The sequence below is a fragment of the Coregonus clupeaformis genome, chromosome 16 (genome assembly GCF_020615455.1).
Source record: "Coregonus clupeaformis isolate EN_2021a chromosome 16, ASM2061545v1, whole genome shotgun sequence".
In the NCBI taxonomy this organism is placed as follows: Eukaryota; Metazoa; Chordata; class Actinopteri; order Salmoniformes; family Salmonidae; genus Coregonus; species Coregonus clupeaformis.
In genome coordinates, this window is record NC_059207.1 from 28,467,281 (window position 1) to 28,490,964 (window position 23,684).

Consider the following 23,684-nt stretch of genomic DNA (forward strand, 5'->3'; position numbering starts at 1 on the left):
ACATGCTTTGTAAACAACAGGTGTAGATTAACAGTAAAATGCTTACTTACGGGCCCTTCCCAACAATGCAGAGAGAATGAAAATAGAGAAATAATAGAAAAGTAACCTATTGGCCAACCAAACTACAATTAAGCGATGGTGATAATCAGTGGGAAACAGATTATATTGGATCTGATTCAGCAGTCATGATCCTAGGCCTACTTGTGAAATGTATATTAATTTGGTCCTGGATTAAACCTCAAGGTAAAGTAGAGAAGCTGACTGTTTTGTAAACAAGTGATTTCAGGGCGGATCTGTAGCCGATATGCACAGCATTGGCAGTCTTTAATGACTGTTCCTTATAAATATTTGCCTAATTTTCCAAGTCAGAACACAACAGACATTTCCCTATGCCTTTTATCTGACCACTAATTCACCCCACAGAAGTTATGTGTGTATACATGTCCTTGAATCAAGCAGAAGGTGTTGTCTGTAAATAAGGATGGTTGCTCTCAATGTGCTCTAAAAGCAGCTTTGAGGTGTCCTATTACACCCAACTGTCCATCTCAAGTTGTGAATGCCACAGAATCCAAAAGGCAAAAGGTCCTTTGAAAATAGGACCTGAAAAGGTCCTGAAACCCCCTTAATAGTAGCATAAAACAGGAAGACGTCTCATCCTGACATCCAGTTGGAACATGCCGTGATCCATCTCTGAAGATTAACTTGTGTGACTGTGAAACAAATTAAACAAAAAACTTGATAACTGTCCCCTGGCAATAGTCAGATTACAAAAGACTGGTTCTCAGCTATGTCAAGGCCCCATGCAGCAAGCATTGCTTCTGTAGTCTCATCCTCTATTTACATGCCGTTGATATCACAATTAGGCTATAAAATCTATTCATGAATTTTCCTATCCTTACAAACATCTTCTGTTTTGTGTGCAGAACTCTATAGCTTACTGTAAATAGCCTCTGGTCTAGAATGGCCTATACTGAAACAGTCCAATGTGCACATTGATAGAACTCTATCTTCCTGGTGCCATGAGAATGCTGCACACCCTTTATATACCCACACCTATTTTACTTCAGGGATGGGCAACTTCGAGGGGGGTGGGGCCGCAGTGGTTCGCAGATCTGTGTACCCACATCCATACCCACACATTAAGTATTTTTGGGGTTCTAAGCAAAAAGTGTTTGTTTTTTTGTCTTTGGAAATTGATCCGCGGGTGCGGGCCACCAGTTGCCCATCCCTGTTTTAGATCCTCTGTGTTCTTATCTTAAAGTGTTTTGACTTGCCTTATTTCATTTACTGCATTGATTTAAATAAGAGACACTATACAGTATAGACGTACTGTATATGTATCTAGGGCAATTCAGAAAGCTGATTGAGGACCTTATTACTGATGAATGTGTTTGTTTTTTATTACCGTGTTTTTCTTTCTTTCTGCTTGCATTTTGTATTTATATTGATGTGTGTATTTTCTTTAATTTATATAATTCAGATCTTATCTGTAAAAGAGACCTTGGTCTCAGTATGACTCCCTGATAAAATAAAGGTTAAATACAAAATAAATAAATTATTGGCACTAGTGTTTTTACAGGCAATAATCAGAGAAGCATTGCAATAGTAGCCTATCATTGTGCAAATTGAAGAAATGTAACAACATTTAAAAAGAAGGGAGAACCAGAGGAGAACTATTTGCTGAAGGTATAAATTATTTCAAGTATTGTGTCAGTACTTTCTCTATTTCCCTCGACCTTGGCTGGACTGGGTAGTCGGGGGAGATTTCCAGTCGGCTCTGTGAGTACATCTGATGCAGTGCGAACGAATCACCCTGACAGTCCCCCTTTAAACGAGCCCCGCCCCAAAATCAGTCGATCAAATTCTGCATCGCACTCAACCTCGTCCGTCCAATCATAACCCACTAGGGGTGGTCTTAGGATGGTGGTCCGGGAAGCTGTTAGCCAATCAAGTGTCCTGCTCAGTGAACAAAAGGTCCACGTCAACTATCGTTGGTTCTCTGAATAAGACATTATTCATGTTCATGCTGGTTATTTAAAGGAGAGATGACGACGATGATGAGGCGAGATAGCGGTATTTCATGTTGAGAAGTAACGGTCGGTGACTCCCAAACATGTATGAAGGCAGAATCATGTGTACATTCATTTAGCTAACTCATCACTTCAGATGCACTGTGTTTTTTAAAATGTTTTATAGTTATCCAATAGTATACCGCACACTGCTAAGAATAGGTGGCAGTAGTATAGCAGGGCTAGGCTACACGCCGCACTCTGTTTAGAAAGTTACTGTAACTTGCTAGCAGCAATCCTAGTGTGACATCACATTTGAATGAGCATGCGTTGCTAATTCATTCACAAGCCCTTTGTTAGCACATTCACGCGACGTTGTTAGCTCATTTTACGACACTGCTATCTCTTGAAATAATATTACTTGCACAGTTACATATGAAAGTGAATTGGTCTCGAATTACGTCAGAACCTCAAGTTTACTTTCAAATCTTTGCTTGGTTGAATGTATCCTAATATAAAACAGCGCTATGTAGCTAGATAAAATCAAGTGCAAATCGTAGTTATTTAGTTTGTGCCGTCTTTTGTTTATGGTGCTAAAAAGTGAAACAGTGACCTCAGCCACACTGAAAGCACGCTACACACCCACCGCCCAGCAAACACCAAAAGGACGCTTTTCGCATGACCGAGTTCATTTGAATCTGGTGAGGGAGGGAGTGGAGGTCTGCCGCCCGTCCTCTGCACTGCGAGCTGCTATTTCTTCCGCTGCCTTCGAACAACACAGTCGATTCGCATTAGGGCACCGGCTGTATAGACAGAAGAACATTGTTTGTTCTATGACAGCACTAAGGAAACTACCAGTATTTCTTATTGTCGAAGAAAGTTTGCAAGTAGATGCATATCAACGAGCAATTTTGAAATTCGTCTAGTGAGGTTCGCTGTAGTGTAGGAGGCAAGGTGATAAGTACCGGCTACCTTTTGAGGAAAATAAACCCTAAAAGATCAGAACCTACAGTATTATCGTTAGTGTTACTTGGTAAGTAATTTCACATTTGCCAAATTAGTTTGATAGCTGGCTGGCATCATGACTCGGAGATCCTGTGTAATTTACGCTACTGGAATTGTCTGCGCCCACCTACTGATAGTGGGGATCGCCTTGGTTGTGGCTCAAGTCTTCCAAACAATGATTCACAACCGGCTAAAAAAGGTGAGTTGCAACTTTTTCCCACTTCAAACATGCATTTTATTGTCTGGTGGCTTTAACTTGTTAGTTGTGTTTGCACTGAACAGCAGACGGTGAGTCACATTTTCTATCCCTTGTCATTAGGTGATGTTCGATAGATAACGTTACAGCATTTGAGTTCACTCATTCTGCATCTCCAGTCATTCGCCCACCCAACATGGGTCAGTGCAGCATGCCATCCAATGTCGACAATTTACATGTGTGTGTGTTCTTTACCACCAACCATTTATGTTTTTTTGTGGTAGGACCGCAACAATGTATCATGAATAAATCCGCAACATTGATTCAACCATCTTGAACAGTTCTGCAAGGCGTTCAGCATGTAAACTCAATGTATAGCCTGATTTGAATTTCACTGGCTGATTTACAATGCCAGGTATGTTCGTCACAGCGCGTGGAGGTAACATAATCATCACCACGGATTGGTGCACTCTAAGCAAGCAACCTGCTTTATTCCAACAATACAATTTACCCCACTCACTTCATTTGCTGAATTGTACTCAAAGCCAAGCTTTATTATACATAATGGTTGACAGATGAGTTGAAATACTGTGGACTGCTGCATCTTTATCTGCGGTGTATTAATCTTATTTACATATCTGTGTCACAATATCATTTATTGGGAATGGGATAAAAAAATTATTGGGTTTATCAGTCAGGGGTTGTAGTAGGGGTGGAATCTCGTCAGAGAAGGGTCTGGGGAGGTGCGTGCGCATGGCATGGATGGGGGAAGGGAGAGGGACGGTGAAGGCTGAGTCCTGCTCCCTTTTGAAATACTTGGCATTTCACTCTTCTCCCTCTTTGCTTACCAGGTTGAATACTACAATATTAATAATCCCCCCCCCCAAAGATGTCTCGGTATATGAACAGGTTCACTTTCTCTTTCTTAAAGTGCCATGCCCACCTCAGCAGAAATGTCACACTGACAGTCATAGGATACAGACACACAAACATTATTTTTATTAGTTATCTGCCACAGTTTCGTTGCTGCTGTTAAATTAATTTGGGTCTGGGTTTATTTGGGACATGGTGTCATCCTAGACCTAGAAAACATAACACCGTGAGAAAAAAATAATATATACAGTGAGGGAAAAAAGTATTTGATCCCCTGCTGATTTTGTATGTTTGCCCATTGACAAAGAAATGATCAGTCTATAATTATAATGGTAGGTTAATTTGAACAGTGAGAGACAGAATAACAACAAAAAAATCCAGAAAAACGCATGTCAAAAATGTTATAAATTGATTTGCATTTTAATGAGGGAAATAAGTATTTGACCCCCTCTCAATCAGAAAGATTTCTGGCTCCCAGGTGCCTTTTATACAGGTAACGAGCTGAGATTAGGAGCACACTCTTAAAGGGAGAGCTCCTAATATCAGTTTGTTACCTGTATAAAAGACACCTGTCCACAGAAGCAATCAATCAATCAGATTCCAAACTCTCCACCATGACCAAGACCAAAGAGCTCTCCAAGGATGTCAGGGACAAGATTGTAGACCTACACAAGGCTGGAATGGGCTACAAGACCATCGCCAAGCAGCTTGGTAAGAAGGTGACAACAGTTGGTGCGATTATTCGCAAATGGAAGAAACACAAAATACCTGTCAATCTCCCTCTGCCTGGGGCTCCATGCAAGATCTCACCTTGTGGAGTTGCAATGATCATGAGAACGGTGAGGAATCACCCAGAACTACACGGGAGGATCTTGTCAATGATCTCAAGGCAGCTGGGACCATAGTCACGAAGAAAACAATTGGTAACACACTACGCCGTGAAGGACTGAAATCCTGCAGCGCCCGCAAGGTCCCCCTGCTCAATAAAGCACATATACAGGGCCGTCTGAAGTTTGCCAATGAACATCTGAATGATTCAGAGGAGAACTGGGTGAAAGTGTTGTGGTCAGATGAGACCAAAATGGAGCTCTTTGGCATCAACTCAACTCGCCGTGTTTGGAGGAGGAGGAATGCTGCCTATGACCCCAAGAACACCATCCCCACCATCAAACATGGAGGTAGAAACATTATGCTTTGGGGGTGTTTTTCTGCTAAGGGGACAGGACAACTTCACCTCATCAAAGGGACGATGGACGGGGCCATGTACTGTCAAATCTTGGGTGAGAACCTCCTTCCCTCAGCCAGGGCATTGAAAATGGGTCGTGGATGGGTATTCCAGCATGACAATGACCCAAAACACACAGCCAAGGCAACAAAGGAGTGGCTCAAGAAGAAGCACATTAAGGTCCTGGAGTGGCCTAGCCAGTCTCCAGACCTTAATCCCATAGAAAATCTGTGGAGGGAGCTGAAGGTTCGAGTTGCCAAACGTCAGCCTCGAAACCTTAATGACTTGGAGAAGATCTGCAAAGAGGAGCGGAACAAAATCCCTCCTGAGATGTGTGCAAACCTGGTGGCCAACTACAAGAAACGTCTGACCTCTGTGATTGCCAACAAGGGTTTTGCCACCAAGTACTAAGTCATGTTTTGCAGAGAGGTCAAATACTTATTTCCCTCATTAAAATGCAAATCAATTTATAACATTTTAAAATGCGTTTTTCTGGATTTTTGTTGTTGTTATTCTGTCTCTCACTGTTCAAATAAACCTACCATTAAAATTATAGACTGATCATGTCTTTGTCAGTGGGAAAACGTACAAAATCAGCAGGGGATCAAACACTTTTTTCCCTCACTGTATATTGTTAATGATGTCATTCAGCGTACCTATACTTTAAGTTAAATATAGTGCAGGAGTCTTATGTGGACATATTGCCGGTGGCTGAAAAGATAAAAGATAAATTAAGAATTCATGTCCATCCACAACTGTACCACTTCTATATCTAAAACGGATCTTAGAACTACTTTCCAGTAGCATACCTAGAATCTGACGGACTCCTTGGCCTGGAGGCAGGATTGTTTTTGCTCTGTGAGCATTCATCTGTTTCATTGTGGTTTCAGCCCTGGCCTGATCTAGGTCTAGAGGACTGCTCTGCCTGGAAAACACCACTCTTTATTGTCATCATGTAGACTGGAAAACTGCTTAAAAACATGGCTCTGAATAACATTTATTATGGTATTGAGAGAGGTTATCAAACCACAACACCCACAGATGTTTCAGGTCAGGTTTTCATTTATTTTTGAGTGAACCTGATCGTTATGTTTTAATGGCCTTACCACTCTTCATGTGACCCACCCCCAACCACCAGCTACAAAAATAGTGAGTTTGATTTGAGATAAGATTGATAAACCCTCAACCCTTTGTCCCTGCTTGCTTGTGAGATCAAGGTTTGAAGCATTTCTAAGAGATAAATGATGTAGACATGATCTATGGAAGCCTTTGAGACCTTTCTTTTTCAAGGGTGTTAAACACAGGAATTCTTCTAATCTAGGCCTTGACTTTACCAAAAATTACAATGTTGCACAGAAACTGTCACTCTTGGGAATTGTATCCGTTTGAAAGGGGCTCCATTTGATTTAGAAAAACAAAACAGACATCACTGATTGTGAAACTTGGTACCATAATGCTGAAGATGAGTCTGAATCACATGTTGGTGGTGTTTTTCTCTCTCACATTTCCTGTATGTAGTCAGTGTTTGGCTTTAAAGCTAGAATCCTTAGTTGGTACATACATTTTGATTTAGATTATTAATATATAACCTACCCATTGAGTCTTAAAATATACAGTGCATTCAGAAAGTATTCAGACTCCTTCACTTTTCCCACATTTTGTTACGTCACAACCTTATTCTGAAATGGATTAAATACACAAGTTTACTCTTCAATCTACACACAATACCTCATAATGACAAAGTGAAAACAGGTTTTTAGAAATGTTTGCAAATTTATTAAAAATAAAAAAAAGAAATACCTTATTAACATAAGTATTCAGACAGGGAGGTGACCAAGAACCCAATGGTCACTCTGACGGAGCTCCAGAGTTCCTCTGTGGAGATGGGAGAACCTTCCAGAAGGACAACCATCTCTGCAGCACTCCACCAATCAGGCCTTTATGGTAGAGTGGCCAGACGGAAGCCGGCACTCAGTAAAAGGCACACGAAAGCCCGCTCGGAGTTTGCCAAAAGGCACCTAAAGGACTCTCAGACCAAGATTCTCTGGTCTGATGAAACCAAGATTGAACTCTTTGGCCTGAGTGCCAAGTGTCACGTCTGGAGGAAACCTGGCACCATCCCTACGGTGAAACATGGTGGTGGTAGCATCATGCTGTGGGGATGTTTTTCAGTGGCAGGGACTGGGAGACTAGTCAGGTTCGAGGGAAAGATGAACGGCGCAAAGTGCAGAGATCCTTGATGAAAACCTGCTCCAGAGCGCTCAGCACCTCCGACTGGGGCGACGGTTCACCTTCCAACAGGACAACGAACCTAAGCACACAGCCAGGACAACACAGGAGTGGCTTCGGGACAAGTCTCTGAATGTCCTTGAGTGGCCAAGCCAGAGCCCGGACTTGAACCCGATCTAACATCTCTGGAGAGACCCTTAAATAGCTGTGCAGCGACGCTGCCCATCCAACCTGACAGAGCTTGAGAGGATCTACAGAGAAGAATGGGAGAAACTCCCCAAATAGAGGTGTGCCAAGCTTGTAGCGTCATACCTGAGAAGACTCGAGGCTGTAATCGCTGCCAAAGGTGCTTCAACAAAGTACTGAGTAAAGTGTCTGAATACTTATGTAAATGTGATATTTCAGGGTTTTTTTGTTTTATAAATTAGCACAAAAAAAAGGTTTTTGCTTTGTCATTATGGGGTATTGTGTGTAGATTGAGGGGACTTTTTTAAATACATTTTAGAATAAGGCTGTAACGTAAAAAGTCAAGGGGTCTGAATACTTTCCGAATGCACTGTAACTTATAAATGCCTCATGAGTTTAGTTCAGCTGTCATACCCCATCATAACCCAAAAGATAAGTTTATTTTACTCCGATATTCGTAAACAAACACGGTATACCCTCAAAACATGGGTAAAAGTATAATTTTAATGTCAAGGATGGTCAGTCCTTGCATCCATAGCTCTGTCTATGATTTGAGAATGGTTACATTTCTCCAGGCCCATCCCTCAGCTTTTTACTAAAACAGGCGGAGTGACTGCTTTAATTGTTTCAACTGCGGATTCTGACTTTAAACGCAGCCAATACAACACACATGATTGGAATAGCTGGCTTAGTTTGGCTTGACTTTTTTCACAACTTTCAGGTGACTCAAATGATCTAGTAAAATAAAAGGGAAATGGCTTCTCAGCGATATCTTTATTCCATGCGAAGTGATATTTGACTCCACAGCATTCATACTTTGCTGTACAGAATGAAATGGGCTATTAAATTAGTTGATTCACATGTCTTGTGCTGGAAACAGCCTATTTCACTGCCTCAATATGACCACTCCAGTTATGTTGTTTAAAACTGACTAGAGTCTAAGTGAAGCAACATGCTTCTGTTTTGCCCCAGAGGAGCATGCCCCCAGTTCAATGCTCTAGCTAGTGAGTGGTGACCTTTGGCCAAGTTGTGTAGTGTGTTTGTCAGAATGTGTGTATGAGCCAAAATTATTGTCCGATCATTTAGGGCTTCGTAGGAAGTATGTACCCAGTTTCCCCTATATTCATTTAGTAGCGGTGGCTTAATTCTTGCTACCAAATATGATTTACTTTTTTTATACATATTTCTTCAGAGACTCGCTTTTGAAATGGGATAGTCCTTTGGCTCAATGACTGGAAAACACTGAAAAATCAAGTCTGGACGTGAAACAAGAGTTTGTGCATCCTTGTTGAGCCACACCTTAAAAGCAACAGCCTCTCTCAATCACTGAGTTTTGCTGAGCTTCTCTGAGACCTCAAGATGAGTGTGTGAGCTGTGTGAACGGTAAAGGCCTTTCTTTCATGTACACCTCACTTTACTCGGGGGACAGAGAAAGCAATCAGTAACCCCTTATGTAAAGGAGGGGGGGGGGGGTGGTGAGACATTTCTCACTTGAAGTTAGAAATACCCTCTTGAATGGATTTTTTGTTGTTGTAGTTACCGATTTCTCTATACAGTAGGCGTACATCACTTACCCGTATCTTATGGATCAACCGACATTCTCTTTTTAGATTTGACAACCATGTTCCAGCATGCCATGTTGAATGTCACATTACAGTTGAATTACTCAGGTCTCAGAGCATTTCGTGTTATCTGAGACACTCAATTTAGTATGAGATGTTACATTTCATATGGTATGTATTAATTTGTGGATGTCCATCATCCATTTCGTATGATATGTTAGAAATTACAATTCGTATGATATCTTCCGAATTGCAATTCTTACGTTACGAATTTGCAAAACATATGATATACTACGAATTCCAATTTGTTGTAGCTAATGTTAGCTAGCTGGCTAACGTTAGCTAGGCTAGGGCTTAGGGAGAAGGGTTAGCTAACATGCTAAGTAGTTGCAAAGTAGATAAAAAGTAGTAAGTAGTTGAAAAGTTGTTAATTAGCTAAAATGCTAAAGTTGTCCGTGATGAGATTCAAAAGCGCAACCTTTGGGTTGCTAGACATTTGCGTTATACGGCCACCCATCCTCCTGTCTTATGTAAACATACCAAACGTAACATATACTAATTTGAGTGTTTACTATGTTACGTCTAGTCTGAGACCAGGCCGTGTTGAAGCTATGGTCTTTCTAGTCAAGCATTTGTAATGTTGGCTAATGTTACACATGATTGACACTGATAGTGTTTAAAATGCTGTGGAATTGTGGTGGACTTTTTCTATCTGATCATTGCCACGTTTAAAAAAAACAGGACAAATTTAGTCCCACATGAATTTCTGTGGTCTGAGAGACTTATCTGAACACATTTAACCACTTTCCTGTATTCAAATGATGACCAATAGGACAGTGATACTACTCCATATTGTTTATTCAAACTGTCATGCTCCCATTTGGTGGGCAGTAATTTAGGCTTTTTGATGATTGTCCTGAGAAAAATGCAAACATCCCTTGAGCAGCCTGCTGTGGTTCGACCGAGCCTCCTCCTTTGCTCTTTTCACTCAGGTTTTCTGCTTGTTCTGATGGTTATTCACCTGCGAAGGAGTTTTCCCCTTTACCCTGTGGTTTTGGTGTGCTGGCATTGGGTCCTCGCTACATTAATTGCAGTTTGTGCTCTCTCCTGGTATAACCTGAAAAGGATTGTTGTTGGGTAATGCTGCCGGAATCAAAAATGAAATGGCTTTTGAAAGCCAAAATATCTTTAGTTTAGAGATTGAGAACTGTTTCAAATAGCTTTTTAGGCCAGCGCTCCTTCTATCCCTCAGAAATATACTACCCTAAACAGATTACACTTGGAGAGATCATTTGTTGTTTTGGACCGTCCTTAATCATTAACTGTAATTCTCTATTACAATTTATTTTATTTTTAGGAATTGACTTTGACAGAGGCAAGCCAAGTATTTGAGTCGTGGAAGAACCCGCCTCCTCCAGTCTACATGGAGTATTACTTCTTCAATGTGACCAACCCAGAAGTGTTCTTAGCAGGGGGCAAGGCGGTGGTCACCCAGATTGGACCTTACACTTACAGGTAGGTTGACAACACACTCACTGCTCTCCTTTGAAATTAGGAGGCATCAGTTCACACAGGGCTGACTCTTAGCTTGAGATCCACAATCATAACTTTGACTTAAGTGGAAATCATGTATCGATGCCAATGGAAGGTTTTTGCAAATGTTTGTGTTGCATGTGCGCATCTCAAGTTAAGATTCGGCCAACAATGTATTTGTTTTATGATCTGTTCTTTTGATCATGGGAAGCTGGTGATGCAGGTCTTGGGAAAGAAATATTGACTGAAAGCTGTTCCATGCTGCTGAACCTGCTGATGGACTTGTTTGAACTCGTTCACATGGGGATGAAAGACATCTGTGTGGACCAACTTAATCCTCCTACCCACATCTTTCCATAACAGGGAATACAGACCCAGGGAAAATGTGACTTTCCTTGAAAATGGAACCAAGGTTTATGCCCTGAATCCCAAAAGCTTTGTCTTCGTCCCAGAGAAGTCCAGGGGTAATCCAGAGGTTGACATTCTGAGGACAGTCAACATCCCAGCTGTGGTGAGTTAGTGTGTGTTTCTCTCAGCCTCTACTTGTTACATCTACATTTGGTATACTTGTACAGGCTTCGTTTACACACTGTATCTTAGCTGCCATGGACACGTTGTATCTGCAATATAGTGTGTTATAAACTGTGGTGCAACACAGTTCTTAGAGTACTTAGAAACATGAGGGTGTGAATTATTCCACAAGTGTATCCTCTTCTGTTTTGGTCAAGTTTAACCTTTTGAGAGTCGCCATTTTGGTCAAATGTAACCTTTCTTGAGTCACAGTATAACCACTGTAACCCTGTATTGGCATTCCTTTACTGCATCGTTCCAGTAGACTTTCCAAGCATTATGCTTAATGCTGTAGTATGACATCTTGGTGACTTGTTCCTACCAACTTGTTACTTTATAGCAGACGCTTTCATGGACGTAATCCAATTTCCATTGATGAGAACCAAACCAGATTCTAGACAACAACAAAAGCTATAGACTTAGAAACTTTGTTTATAATTGTGTTGCATAGTGCCATTTTGTTACTAGTAGAATTTGTGTGGTATGATGCAATGTGCGCTCTAACCCCTTCTCTCTCTGTTTCCTCTCCCTCTCCCTGGACAGGCGGTGATGAGCGAGCTGAACTCCTACTCCTTCCTGCTGCGCACCTTTGTCTCCATGTATATGAACTCCATCGGCGTGGAAATCTTCATGACCCGCACCGTCCACGAGGTGCTGTGGGGCTTCAAGGACCCTCTGCTTACCAAAATCCACAGCATTAGGCCAGAGGTGGACGAGATGTTTGGACTGATGTGGAAGGTAGGCACTGTTTGTTTAGTGAAAACCTTGAAATATGCTTAATCAGATTACACTTCTGAACTGGTCCTTGCTAATACACTCATTCACAAAAGTTATAACCTTAGCTAATGGCCATCTTGAAATTTGTGATTTAATCTAAAGTTGTGAAATTGCAATAGAAATCCTTTAGTCATCGAACCAGTAGGTGGTTGGTAGAGACTGGGAGGAGGTCTCGTGGTGTCATCACGTGATGAGTGAAAATGACAATATTCTGATGAAGCTGCTTACTTTCCGTTTTTCTGGGAGACTCGTGTCTGCTTTGGAGACTCACGTCTGCTATTCTGCCTCACGTAATAACAATGCGAACAGTTTGCTCAGGTTCAACAAACCAGTTAATGGTGCATTATTTGGAACCCCCCCCCCGAAAAAACTAGACGTTGGATAGAATTTTACCTAAATTGTAAAATCTCAACTGCCAAAGCATTTATGTGGAAGGGAGCATTTGTGTCAGCCGTTTTGGTCAACTACAGCCTCTTACTGCTGCCTATAAAACTGTGATGTGAGAAGGAAAAACAGAACAGGATAGGCAGGCTACAGTAATGCCGTGACATTTTTATTTGAGCCTCTATAGCACAATATCCCCCATCAGTACATTTCCAACAACAACAACCAGACACTTTAAACACTGAAATGCCTTCCCAAATGACTGTTTTTAACAGCATCGGGGGAAGATGTTCTAACTTTACCTCTGCTTATCAAGAGCCCATGTGGCTGTTTCTGATTCTGTACCTGTTCACTGTTCCCCTGGTCGTTGGATGTATTCCTTTTGATATGACAGTCTAACTGAACTATTGTCTCTCTCTCTTCTCCTAGAAAAATGGAACTCACGAAGGAGAGTTTGTGTTCCTGACTGGTGAACGGGACTACATGGAATATGGCAGAATAGACACATGGAAGGGGTTGACGTAAGGACCTTCTGTTTCCCACCTTCATGTTGTTGTAGTTAATGGCTCTCAAAAAACATTTCTCATGTCAGCATTTTGCTTTTTGGTCCTTGCCCTTCGACATTGGGTTTAGTCATTGAACGTGAATGAATTGGGATCTGTCCAAATCAAGTATTCAAAGTCCAAGGATAAACACATTTGATCCCTGTCATGACAGAGCAGATTGCAAAATCGTATATTTAAATATCAGAAATAGAAAACCGCTTCCAGGCATTTTAAATGGAATCAGTATTTGGCCTGCCACGTTATTTTGTAATAACCTTGTGTAAACGAAAGCTTCCTCTTGATGTGTAACATATCCTGTGCCTTTCAGTGAAATGTCATGGTGGTCCTCTAACCAGAGCAACATGATCAATGGGACGGACGGCAGTGTGTTCCACCCTCTGTTGTCCAGGAAGGAGCTGCTGTACATCTTTGCTGCTGACCTCTGCAGGTACGTCAGTCATATCTCCAAATCTGTATTGTCTGTAGTTTATTATTTGTTTACAGTCAAAGCAGCCAGTACAGAGTAGGGCGGCGGATTAGGTGACAGCCAAGAATTCTCGAAACAACTGACTCATATCCGTATCGGACTGATAAACCACTGTAGAAGACGCCACACCCTGGTCATGGTAAACAGGTGTGAGCTGAGCATGTTCCAACCAACACCATGATGCGTGAGGAGAAACTGGAGAAGAGGCACATAATATAAAAAGGAAGCTTTGACTCAATCAAGACCGTTGTACTTTGTCTTCTCATATTTACCCAATGTTCCACACAGTAGGTGACACATTTGTGACCACATACCTCACAATCTCCTCAGCAAAATTACATGTGTAGAACTGAATTAAGAATTCCAAAATCCTGCTGTAAGTTTTGTGAACTAATGAGAAACTCCTACTATACATCTTGTCTGTCCTTCTCCTTATTCCTACCTGCCTCTGTGGTTTAGGTCGATCCATCTGGGTTATGTTGAGGATGTGGAAGTGAAGGGCATCCCAGCCTACCGTTTCGCCCCGCCACACGACGTCCTGCAGAGTCCTGAGGAGAACCCCACTAACGCCGGCTTCTGTGTGCCAGCTGGGGACTGCCTTGGCACCGGGGTGTTAAAAGTCAGTGTTTGCCGAGAAGGTAAGAGATGGTTCATCACACTGTCGCAACCCTGGTTGGCATAACATTGCATGTGCCCCACATACCCAATGTTTGTTTTGACTAACCCCATAACCTATTTTTTTGATTGATTTAAAAATAATAACCCCAATCTAGTTCTAGCTGCAATCCAAGGTCCAATAGATATCAGAAATTCCCATGTTTGAGTGTCCAGATTTCACAGTAGTGTAGATGGTAAATGATTAACTCTGGATGAGGGCTATAAAACACTTGAATTCCCTGCAGTGCTGTGAACCTGAGGATAAGGCATATCTCTAAATGGTTTCCCCTCATAAAACAATCCATGTACAAACACATGGCATATAAATGCACTACTGTAACCCTTAAGTCTCGTGAGTGAAGTAGATGTATTTTTAAGTCCTATGTGTGTTAAGAAACATCCACTTTCGCAGTGGTGCAGAGAAAGTTCAACGATCTGGGCAAAGTTATTCCTCCAGTTATTAACTCACTCACTGGAACACATTACATTGTGTCTCTATGAGTAGTACCGTGTGGAACTTCATAATGGTCATTCTGACTTCAAAGGAATCGTTTTTGTCCTGGGTTGTAAAAACCGTCCATAATGTCACTGTCTGTTTATCAGAACATATCTGGTACAGGCAGCCTTTCCAATGGCAAGGAAGGAACTCGACAAATTTTTGCTATCTGTTCCGCTATCTCCATGCCTGGGTTATAATACCAGATAGCAAACGTTATCAATCTCTCGCTTTTGTCTTTGAGGTTTCCTTTTTAGAGCCCCAATATCCAAACATTTACTTTGTTTTGCCTAATCCTCTCTGATAGTAGTCCAGGATAAGAACATAGGTTACTTGTGGTGTTTTATCTCTTAAATCATTTTTCTTTCCCATCTCCTTCCTCTTGTCCATAGGTGCACCTATCGTGGTGTCGTTCCCCCACTTTTATCAGGCAGATGACAAGTACATTAATGCTGTTGAAGGACTGCACCCCAACAAGGAGGAGCATGAGACTTACCTTGACCTTAACCCGGTATGAACAAACATTTAACTACATTTATATAGTGATAATTCCAATATGCGGGATCAGTTATGGGCCCTATACTCTTACATAGTGTCATTCTGAGTATAAGTATACTGTATTTAATAGCTATATTACATTTTGTATGTGTTTATGCAGTACCAGTGGAATATAAACATTTGCTGCCTCCATATTATAAAGGGCAAGTTTTAACTGAATTAGTTTCTATTCCTTCATTTTAAAGCGTTTGATTTTTTTCGTTATTTTTTAGACCACTGGGGTTCCCATCCGTGCCTGCAAGAGAGCCCAGCTCAATATAATTTTGAACAGAATTCCAGGCTTCCCGTAAGTATAACAATCTGAACAGTTAGTGGTCTAAGGCACTGCATCACAATGCTAACTGTGCCACTAGAGATCCTGGTTCGAATCCAGGCTCTGTCGCAGCCGGCCGCGACCAGGAGACTCATGGGCGGCGCACAATTGGCCCAGCGTCGTCCAGGGTAGGGGAGGGAATGGCCGGCAGGGATGTAGCTCAGTTGATAGAGCATGGCGTTTGCAACGCCAGGGTTGTGGGTTCATTTCCCACGGGGGGCTAGTATAAAAAAAAATAAAAAATGTATTCACTAACTGTAAGTCGCTCTGGATAAGAGCGTCTGCTAAATGACTAAAATGTAAATGTAAAAGTTAGCCAAACTGACCTTTTTCACTCAATTGGTACTAGGGATGAGAAGGCCTATTGTTGAACCTCAAGTACGCACTTCATTTTCTCTTCCGCAGCAAAACCAAACATCTAAACGAGACCATTTTCCCCATCATGTTTGTCAATGAGGTAAGACTCATCTCCTCCCTTTCTCACTCTCAAATGTATTTTGTGAAATTCAATCAGCCTCACGTGCAGCCTAGAAATGTCAAATGAAGTTGTATTAGACAAAATCTAGATATTTAGCTAGAGAGAACCCTTTAGTGTATTATTAAGAAATGGTAATAACAACAGTTAATAACATAGTAAAGACAGGTTAATAACCTTAGTGACCCACCCAATTCCCCCAGACGGCCACTATCGACGATGACTCTGCTGCCCAGATGAGGACCCTGCTACTCATCGTGACTCTGGTGTCCAACTTCCCTCTGCTCATCGTGGGCATGGGCGCCATCCTGCTCATTGTCCTAGTCATCCTGGTCTGCAGGTCTCGCCAGAAGAAGGTAAGACCTGTCCTCTACCCCTGCACTTACTCCCAGGAGACGCAAACAATTTTTATTTGTTGCAAAAAATCAATAATATTCATAAGCTTCTCTAAAATAGTGTAAATTCTGCACTTCACTCACAATATGTCAGTTGTTGTCAAGGAGGTTATAAGTGATTAGTCTTTAATGGTGTAATGACACAACAAAGGTTTTATGTTAGCTTTGACAGTGTTCTTCGATGTTAGATCTGTTTATATACCATTTATTCTTCTGTATTAACATCACTGGTCTGGTGTCTTGAGTTATCCTCCAACTCCTTGCATGTTAAGTTAACACAGTGCATGATGAACCTCACATAGTCAACATGTGCTGCCTTCTGTAATCTCTGTATGAAATTATATTGCTTCTGGCCTTTCTAACAATTTGAAATCACTGAGGTCAAAACAGGAAATATATATCTTAATTTAGCAGTCCCCGTTGGCAGACAGACCGTCACAATGATGACAGTGTATAGTCTACAGTACCGTACAGGCCAGAGTCCTGTAGGATAGCCAGGGGACTTTCAAGACTTATCTGTGTTTGTCTAGGTTAGTCCCTCTGACCCCGTGTGCATGACCCCATTCCCCACCCATCAGTTGTGACTCAGATAGGGGTTATCAGAACTTTACATGTTACAGCTTGAAATATCAAATAAAGCTAGAATCCTTAATTCAAACAATAACAGCTGTCACCCCAAGCTGAGGGATTGGAAAAATGTAACCACTGACAGAACCACCAGACATGGATGCAAGGACTGACCATCCATGATATAAAAATAGTTTTAACCATGTTTTTAGGCTTTAGTGTTTGTTTACATTTACATTGTTTACAAACATTGGAGTAAAACAAGCTTGTATTTTGGGTTCTGATGGGGTAAGACTGTTGAAATAAGCTCATGAGTCATAAGTTACATTTTCCAAAATCAATGAGTTTATATCATTCATTTATAAGACCAGAATTCCAGCTTTGAAGAACTGTATAGTTACTGTGTTATGATTAAAGTGTTCTGTAACCCCCCTTTTTCCTTTCTGTTTTAGAATGAAGTAAAACGTATTGATTTTACTGAAGCTTTTCATTCTTTTACTGTAAGTCTTCATTTGCCTCGTTTGCTATTTTCGTTCAGTTATTTGCAATTCTTGCTTATTGCTTATCATTTTCAAATGTAATATCTTTAGGTATAATATATACATATTTATTTTAAATTCCTGCTTCATAGTGGTATTTCTTCATTAAGTTAAATAATTTTGAGTTAGGTGGTTTTGTGCACTGACATTAATGAATGATTTATCCACAATTAGTTTATTATATACCGTTGCATTTCCAATTTAGTTGTAAATATATAGAAATGTTGTTTTCATGGTAGAATTCTGCTTTGTCATTTACAAAATGTCCTCCCCTTTCCCTCTTCAGACTGCAAAAGATGAAACGGCCTACACTCAAGTCAGCGACAAACCAGAGGTTGAACCATCAGAAAACAACTATACCAGCCAGCCAATGAGGAACGGCTCCTACATTGCCATGTCTCCCGTGGAGGCTCAGAAGTGTTGATGCAGGCTGCATTGTGTGGAGAGGGTCAGGCGGAGCAGCTTGGGCGTGGTATTATAACCAAGGCGGGGTTTCGCAGTGCGGCCAGGGTCTTTCACTTTTGGGGAACAACCCCAATAAATGTCCATGTCTATCAAGATGTTGCTCCTCTTCTCAATGACGCTCTTGACTATCCTACTATCCTGCTGAGCATGGCCTTTCTGCCTGCCATAGTGCAAAACAACAACTCCTGTCTACTATTACTACTACTGTCACTTCTGTCTGTTCTGTTGGGCTCAGTGCTGGGTTCATGAAGGAACACCTGGACAACCAGGACATAAGCTGTTTTGAGTATTTTCTGCTCTTTGAGGGAATAAGTATCAAATTAGGCAGTATTTTCACTGATCAATAACAACCACTGAGCAGCCTCTATCAGCCTTACACTGACGGATGGGTAGTATTCACCTGATTAATGAAGACTAGAGGGTCCTGAAACATTTCTTTGTATCAGTGTTTGTGAGGTCACCTCCAAAACAAGCCAACAGATTAAAACATTTGGTCGTTTTCCCTCCCTCCCTGTGAATTTTCACTGACTCAGACTATAAGTGGTTTTGCTAATAAAACTGTACTTATTTAGCATATCCTTTTTGTAGAAAAAAGAAATGGACTATTTATAGCATATTTTGTCTTTTCCTGGGATGAATCCTTCAGTGCACACACCCAAGTTATCAAATAGAATATGTGACAGTTTGTGTGTGCATGTCTTACCATGCAGTATCCTGTTTTCATTGGGCTATGGGTGACTCATTTTTCTTGATGCATGCTCAGTGTAGTATGACAACTGAGATACAAGACATTTAGAAAAAAAAATCCTTTCCCTTCACCTTTTTCTCCAACACTAGTTTAAGACAGAATCTTTTGAAACCTTGACATTTCCTCAGATAAGGCATTAGTAAATAGCTGCTTTCCCATTAAGGATTGTTTGGGGATGTTACCTATAGCCAAATTAGATATGCCCTAAGCTTTCATCTCATATTCAAATTGTAAGAGAAAAAAAACATACCCACAAAACTTACAAAGGAGACCTTAACCTACTTTCTGTCTTACAATTTTCAGTGTGTTTCTTTGTTGATATGGTAAAAAGCTGCATATCTTAGTAGTTGTACATATGTAATGGGGAAATGTCTGGCTACCGCTGACCTAATCCAGCAAGTAGTCACAATCTTTTTAACATCAGTGTCGACCCACTTTGTGTGTCTGCATCGATACTTAGAAAGCACAATTTGGATTGCTAGTACAGTCCTTATAACAAGGTGACCAGGTTTTCACATAAAGACGAAACCCTGTTAGAAACACAGTCGGGTGTGCTGTAAAGAAACCACAGGTGAATTGTAGAATAAACAGTTGTGCCCTGCGCACCGCTTCTGTTGTGCATGTTATGTCGAACAGAGTCAACTGGCTTGCCAAGGAGCTGTAGGTATTCAGACAAATGTGGCACTTCAATCACTCTCTGTCTGATATTTTGATATTTTTTTGGGCTGTCATTGGTCACTAGTCTCTGTGTTGTGTCAAGCCTTTTGGCAGTTGCTTCTGGAAAAAATGAACTAAGGCCATAATACTGTCAACTTGAAAATTCCTGCACTTTCCCCAAAAAAAGAAAACGTGCCCTGTATTTTGGGGTTGTGTTATGTAAAATGCAAGGGTCCTTCTGTGCATTTCAGTAGTTTGCCCCAGGGGTGTTTTTCAATGTGGCTCCTGAGGTGTTATTCTAGTTGGACACTTTGCCTTTGTTACTTGCTTTTCAGTACATTGATATTATTATTTTTTTGTATCTATTATTGCTGCTAATAATTGCATTAACCTATGGACTTGTATTTTTCTATGGATGAGCCATCCATGCTCATATTCTGTTTAAGGTTGTTCCAACAGAAACCAGTATCATCTCTTTTGAATTGCTATGTCTGGTCTCTGAAGCAAGTCTTTAAATATTGAAGAATATTTGAGCAGGATTCAATGCCCAAAGCTTGCTGTCATTTACTGGAATTAACAGATAACTAAAGATCGCAACATTGTAACATCATATATCATGTTTTTTTAACCACTTCTGTTAACTGATGATGATTCGATCTGTTGTCATTGTGGCTGAGGAATTGTCCATATTAGGATGATTTAGATATTTGTAATACTTGTTTCTGTGGGTGATTTATAGATAGGGTTTGTAAAACTGGAAACTATGTCTGTGGAGTTCTAGATGGATGCCCTAGTAAACAACGTTTTTAATTTTTTTTTATTTCAAGCATGATTTTGGTTGTGCAATTAAGGACGTCTGTCAGACATGGCTTTGGGGATATACTCTGAAACTTTGGTCCTGGTTATATTATATATCAAGGACCTATAAACAGTAGGCCTTTTCGGCTCCATCTATATACAAGCAATCATGGCCGTGTGCAATTATTGCTGTACTTGTTTAATCATCACAGTATATCTTACCATCCTTATTGACTTGAATCTAGAAGACCTTAAACCTGAGAACCGTGTGTGTTGTGTGCGCTTAACGGTGCGCGCGCACACACACCTGAGCCAACACTTACCACTATCTGACTGACTAGTCCCATTCACCTTTTGTACCCAATCATTCAAGTCCATTCGCTCCCCTGTGCTTGACCAAAGATAACCTACATAGATCTGTTCCAGCTTGTGTTTACTATCCTCAGAGATAACGGTTGTGCCACCACCGCCTGCCTACCTTCTACACTATGGCTGCGTCTGTAATTGCACCCTATATCTTATACTGCACACTACTTTTGACCAGGGCCCACAGGCTCTGGTCAAAGGTAGTGCACTGTATAGGGAATAAGTTGCTGTTTTGGATGCACGCCATCTAAAACAGTGCCAGGAACCAAGTGCAGTATATTTACAACATTGTTTGAGTCGTGCTTCTCCCATCAAGGCCAAAACGTGGTTTTTACAATTCGATAAGGATGATTAATATCAAGCGAACGTCAAAGGGTTAGAATGCAGCTCTAATGTGCAAATAAAAAATGGAGTTATGTATTGACACAGCAATACAAGGTTATGTAAAAATAAATGTTTTTTAATCGGACACTTTATGTATCCATATGTTCTCTTTGTTTTCTGAATACGTTTTTTTTAAATGGTGGTCCTGTTTCATTTCTAAGTACAGTTTATTTTGTAATATTCAACTGGGGTCATCGCACACATTTCAGTTTGTATTATGACATTTTTCCGTCTCACAGAAAAATACATATTGTAAAGATGGTTCATAATGTGAGATATTGATCCGTCAGTGAGAGTAGCAAAGCCCCCAAATGTTCTGAGAGAATTCCTTGATGCTTGTGTGTGTGTGCGTAGGATGATAAGCTTATGTAGACCTATTTTTGTGGAGCTAATGCACAGTTTTGTCAAACTGGAGTGATTTAATTGGAAGGCTGACTATCTGTATACATGTGTAGGGAGATTGCCTTAGTGCCAGGACAGGCACAAGGGAAGTGTACATGCAATCTAACCCATAGATGAATGAAGCCCTCCTTCAGGGAAGAAGGCTAGTGCCATACATCCTTTATTTCATTAATTTACTTCAAGTTACCTATTTGTTTTAAGCAGTGTAGCAACTGTATAATGTTCACATGTCATTGCGTGTAAGTTTCTCAGTCACCAACTAACATGCATTTCAAGTTACTTCTGAGATATTTATCTTTTTTTGCTGCTGAAAATGACAATCGTCATGTTGGGTGCAAAACTATTTCAAAAGTAATATCCTTTTATTTTTAGTTTAATAATTTACACGGCACAAATGTTTATACAATGCTTTTTGTAAACATTTTTAGTGTATTTGCAAAAAAAAATAAAGTTGCAATGAATGCAAACAACAGTTGATTACTTTATTTTTTCAGTCTTGCTTGCTTTTAATATACCTATAAATACTACTTTTGAATACATTGAGACCGTAGTAGTTTAACATATATATTATTTTCTGCTTGTGGTATTTGTTGGTGCCTTCACATACACTACATGACCAAAAGTATGTGGACACCTGCTCGTCGAACATCTCATTCCAAAATCATGGGCATTAATATGGAGTTGGTCCCCCCTTTGCTGCTATAACCGTCTCCACTCTTCTGGGAAGGCTTTCCAGGAGATGTCTGAACATTGCTGCGGCGACTTGCTTCCATTCAGCCACACGCATTAGTGAGGTCGGGCACTGATGTTGGGCGAATAGGCCTGGCTCACAGTCTGCGTTCCAATTCATCCCGAAGGTGTTCGATGGGGTTGAGGTCAGGGCTCTGTGCAGGCCAGTCAAGTTCTTCCACACCGATCTCGACAAGCCATATCTGTATGGACAATGCTTTGTGCACGGGGGCATTGTCATGCTGAAACAGGAAAGGGCCTTCCCCAAACTGTTGCTACAAAGTTGGAAACACTGAATCGTCTAGAATGCCATTGTTTGCTGTGGCGTTAAGATTTCCCTTCACTGGAGCTAAGGGGCCTAAGCCGAACCATAAACAGCCCCAGACCCTTATTCCTCCTCCACCAAACTTTATAGATTACTATTGTAAATTATATTGTGTCTGTAAAATGTATATAGAATGTATAAGCTGGAAGTAGAAGCCTAAGTGGTGGTGTTGTTTAGTTTACTCCAAATAGGGGAGGGGTTAGTGGAAAATATATTTTAAAAAGATAGGCACTATATGTATATATACAGTGCCTAAGGAAAATATTCAGACCCCTTGACTTTTTCCACATTTTGTTAGGTTACAGCCTTATTCTAAAATTGATGAAATTGTTTTTTCCCCTCATCAAATGTTAGCAAATTTGATTTTTTTAAAGTATCACGTTTACATAAGTATTCAGACCCTTTACTCAGTATTTTGATGAAGCAACTTTGGCATCGATTACAGCCTTGAGTCTAACTGGGTATGACGCTACAAGCTTGGCACACCTGTATTTGGGGAGTTTCTCCCATTCTTCAACACAGATCCTCTCAACCTATGTCAGGATGGATGGGCAGCGTTGCTGCACAGCTATTTTCAGTTCTCTCCAGAGATGTTCGATCAGGTTCAAGTCCGGGCTCTGGCTGGGCCACTCAAGGACATTCAGACACTTGTCCTGAAGCCACTCCTGTGTTGTCTTGTCTGTGTGCTTAGGGTCGCTGTTCTGTTGGAAGGTGAACCTTCTCCACAGTCTGAGGTCCTGAGCACTCTGGAGCAGGTTTTCATCAAGGGTCTCTCTGTACTTTGCTCCGTTCATCTTTGCCTCGATCCTGACTAGTCTCCCAGTCCCTGCCACTGAAAAACATCCCCACAGCATGATGCTGCCACCACCATGCTTCACTGTAGGGATGGTGCCAGGTTTCCTCCAGACGTGACGCTTGGCATTCAGGCCGAAGAGTTCAATCTTGGTTTCATCAGACCAGAGAATCTTGTTTCTCATGGTTTGAGAGTCCTTCAGGTGCCTTTCGGCAAACTCCAAGCGGGCTGTTATTAGCCTTTAACTGAGGAGTGGCTTCCGTCTGGTCACTCTACCATAAAGGCATGATTGGTGGACTGCTGCAGAGATGGTTGTCCTTCTGGAAGGTTCTCCCATATCCACAGAGGAACTGTAGAGCTCTGTCAGAGCGACCATTGGGTTCTTGGTCACCTCCCTGACCAAGGCCCTTCTCCCCCGATTGCTCAGTTTGACCGG

The 23,684-nt window shown here is 41.1% G+C and overlaps 1 protein-coding gene across 3 annotated transcripts; it reads left to right on the forward strand.

Annotated features, from left to right (window-relative positions):
* Positions 1 to 2,040: 2,040 nt before the first annotated feature.
* Positions 2,041 to 21,873, forward strand: scarb2a (scavenger receptor class B, member 2a). 3 transcript variants are annotated; one of them, XM_041900680.2, is made up of 14 exons: positions 2,041 to 2,115; positions 3,071 to 3,213; positions 10,643 to 10,800; positions 11,182 to 11,329; positions 11,932 to 12,126; positions 12,979 to 13,070; positions 13,423 to 13,542; positions 14,041 to 14,219; positions 15,127 to 15,245; positions 15,505 to 15,578; positions 16,011 to 16,062; positions 16,284 to 16,436; positions 17,495 to 17,542; positions 17,868 to 21,873. In XM_041900680.2, exons 2-14 carry the CDS (start codon positions 3,091 to 3,093, stop codon positions 18,003 to 18,005), a joined length of 1,599 nt encoding a protein of 532 aa, XP_041756614.1. In that variant the 5' UTR covers positions 2,041 to 2,115; positions 3,071 to 3,090; the 3' UTR covers positions 18,006 to 21,873. The 3 variants fall into 3 exon arrangements, with proteins under 3 accessions (XP_041756614.1, XP_041756615.1, XP_041756616.1); XM_041900681.2 differs by having other exon boundaries at positions 2,081 to 2,096; XM_041900682.2 differs by lacking the exon at positions 2,041 to 2,115 and adding an exon at positions 2,150 to 3,042 and having other exon boundaries at positions 3,152 to 3,213.
* The last annotated feature ends 1,811 nt before the right edge of the window (positions 21,874 to 23,684 follow it).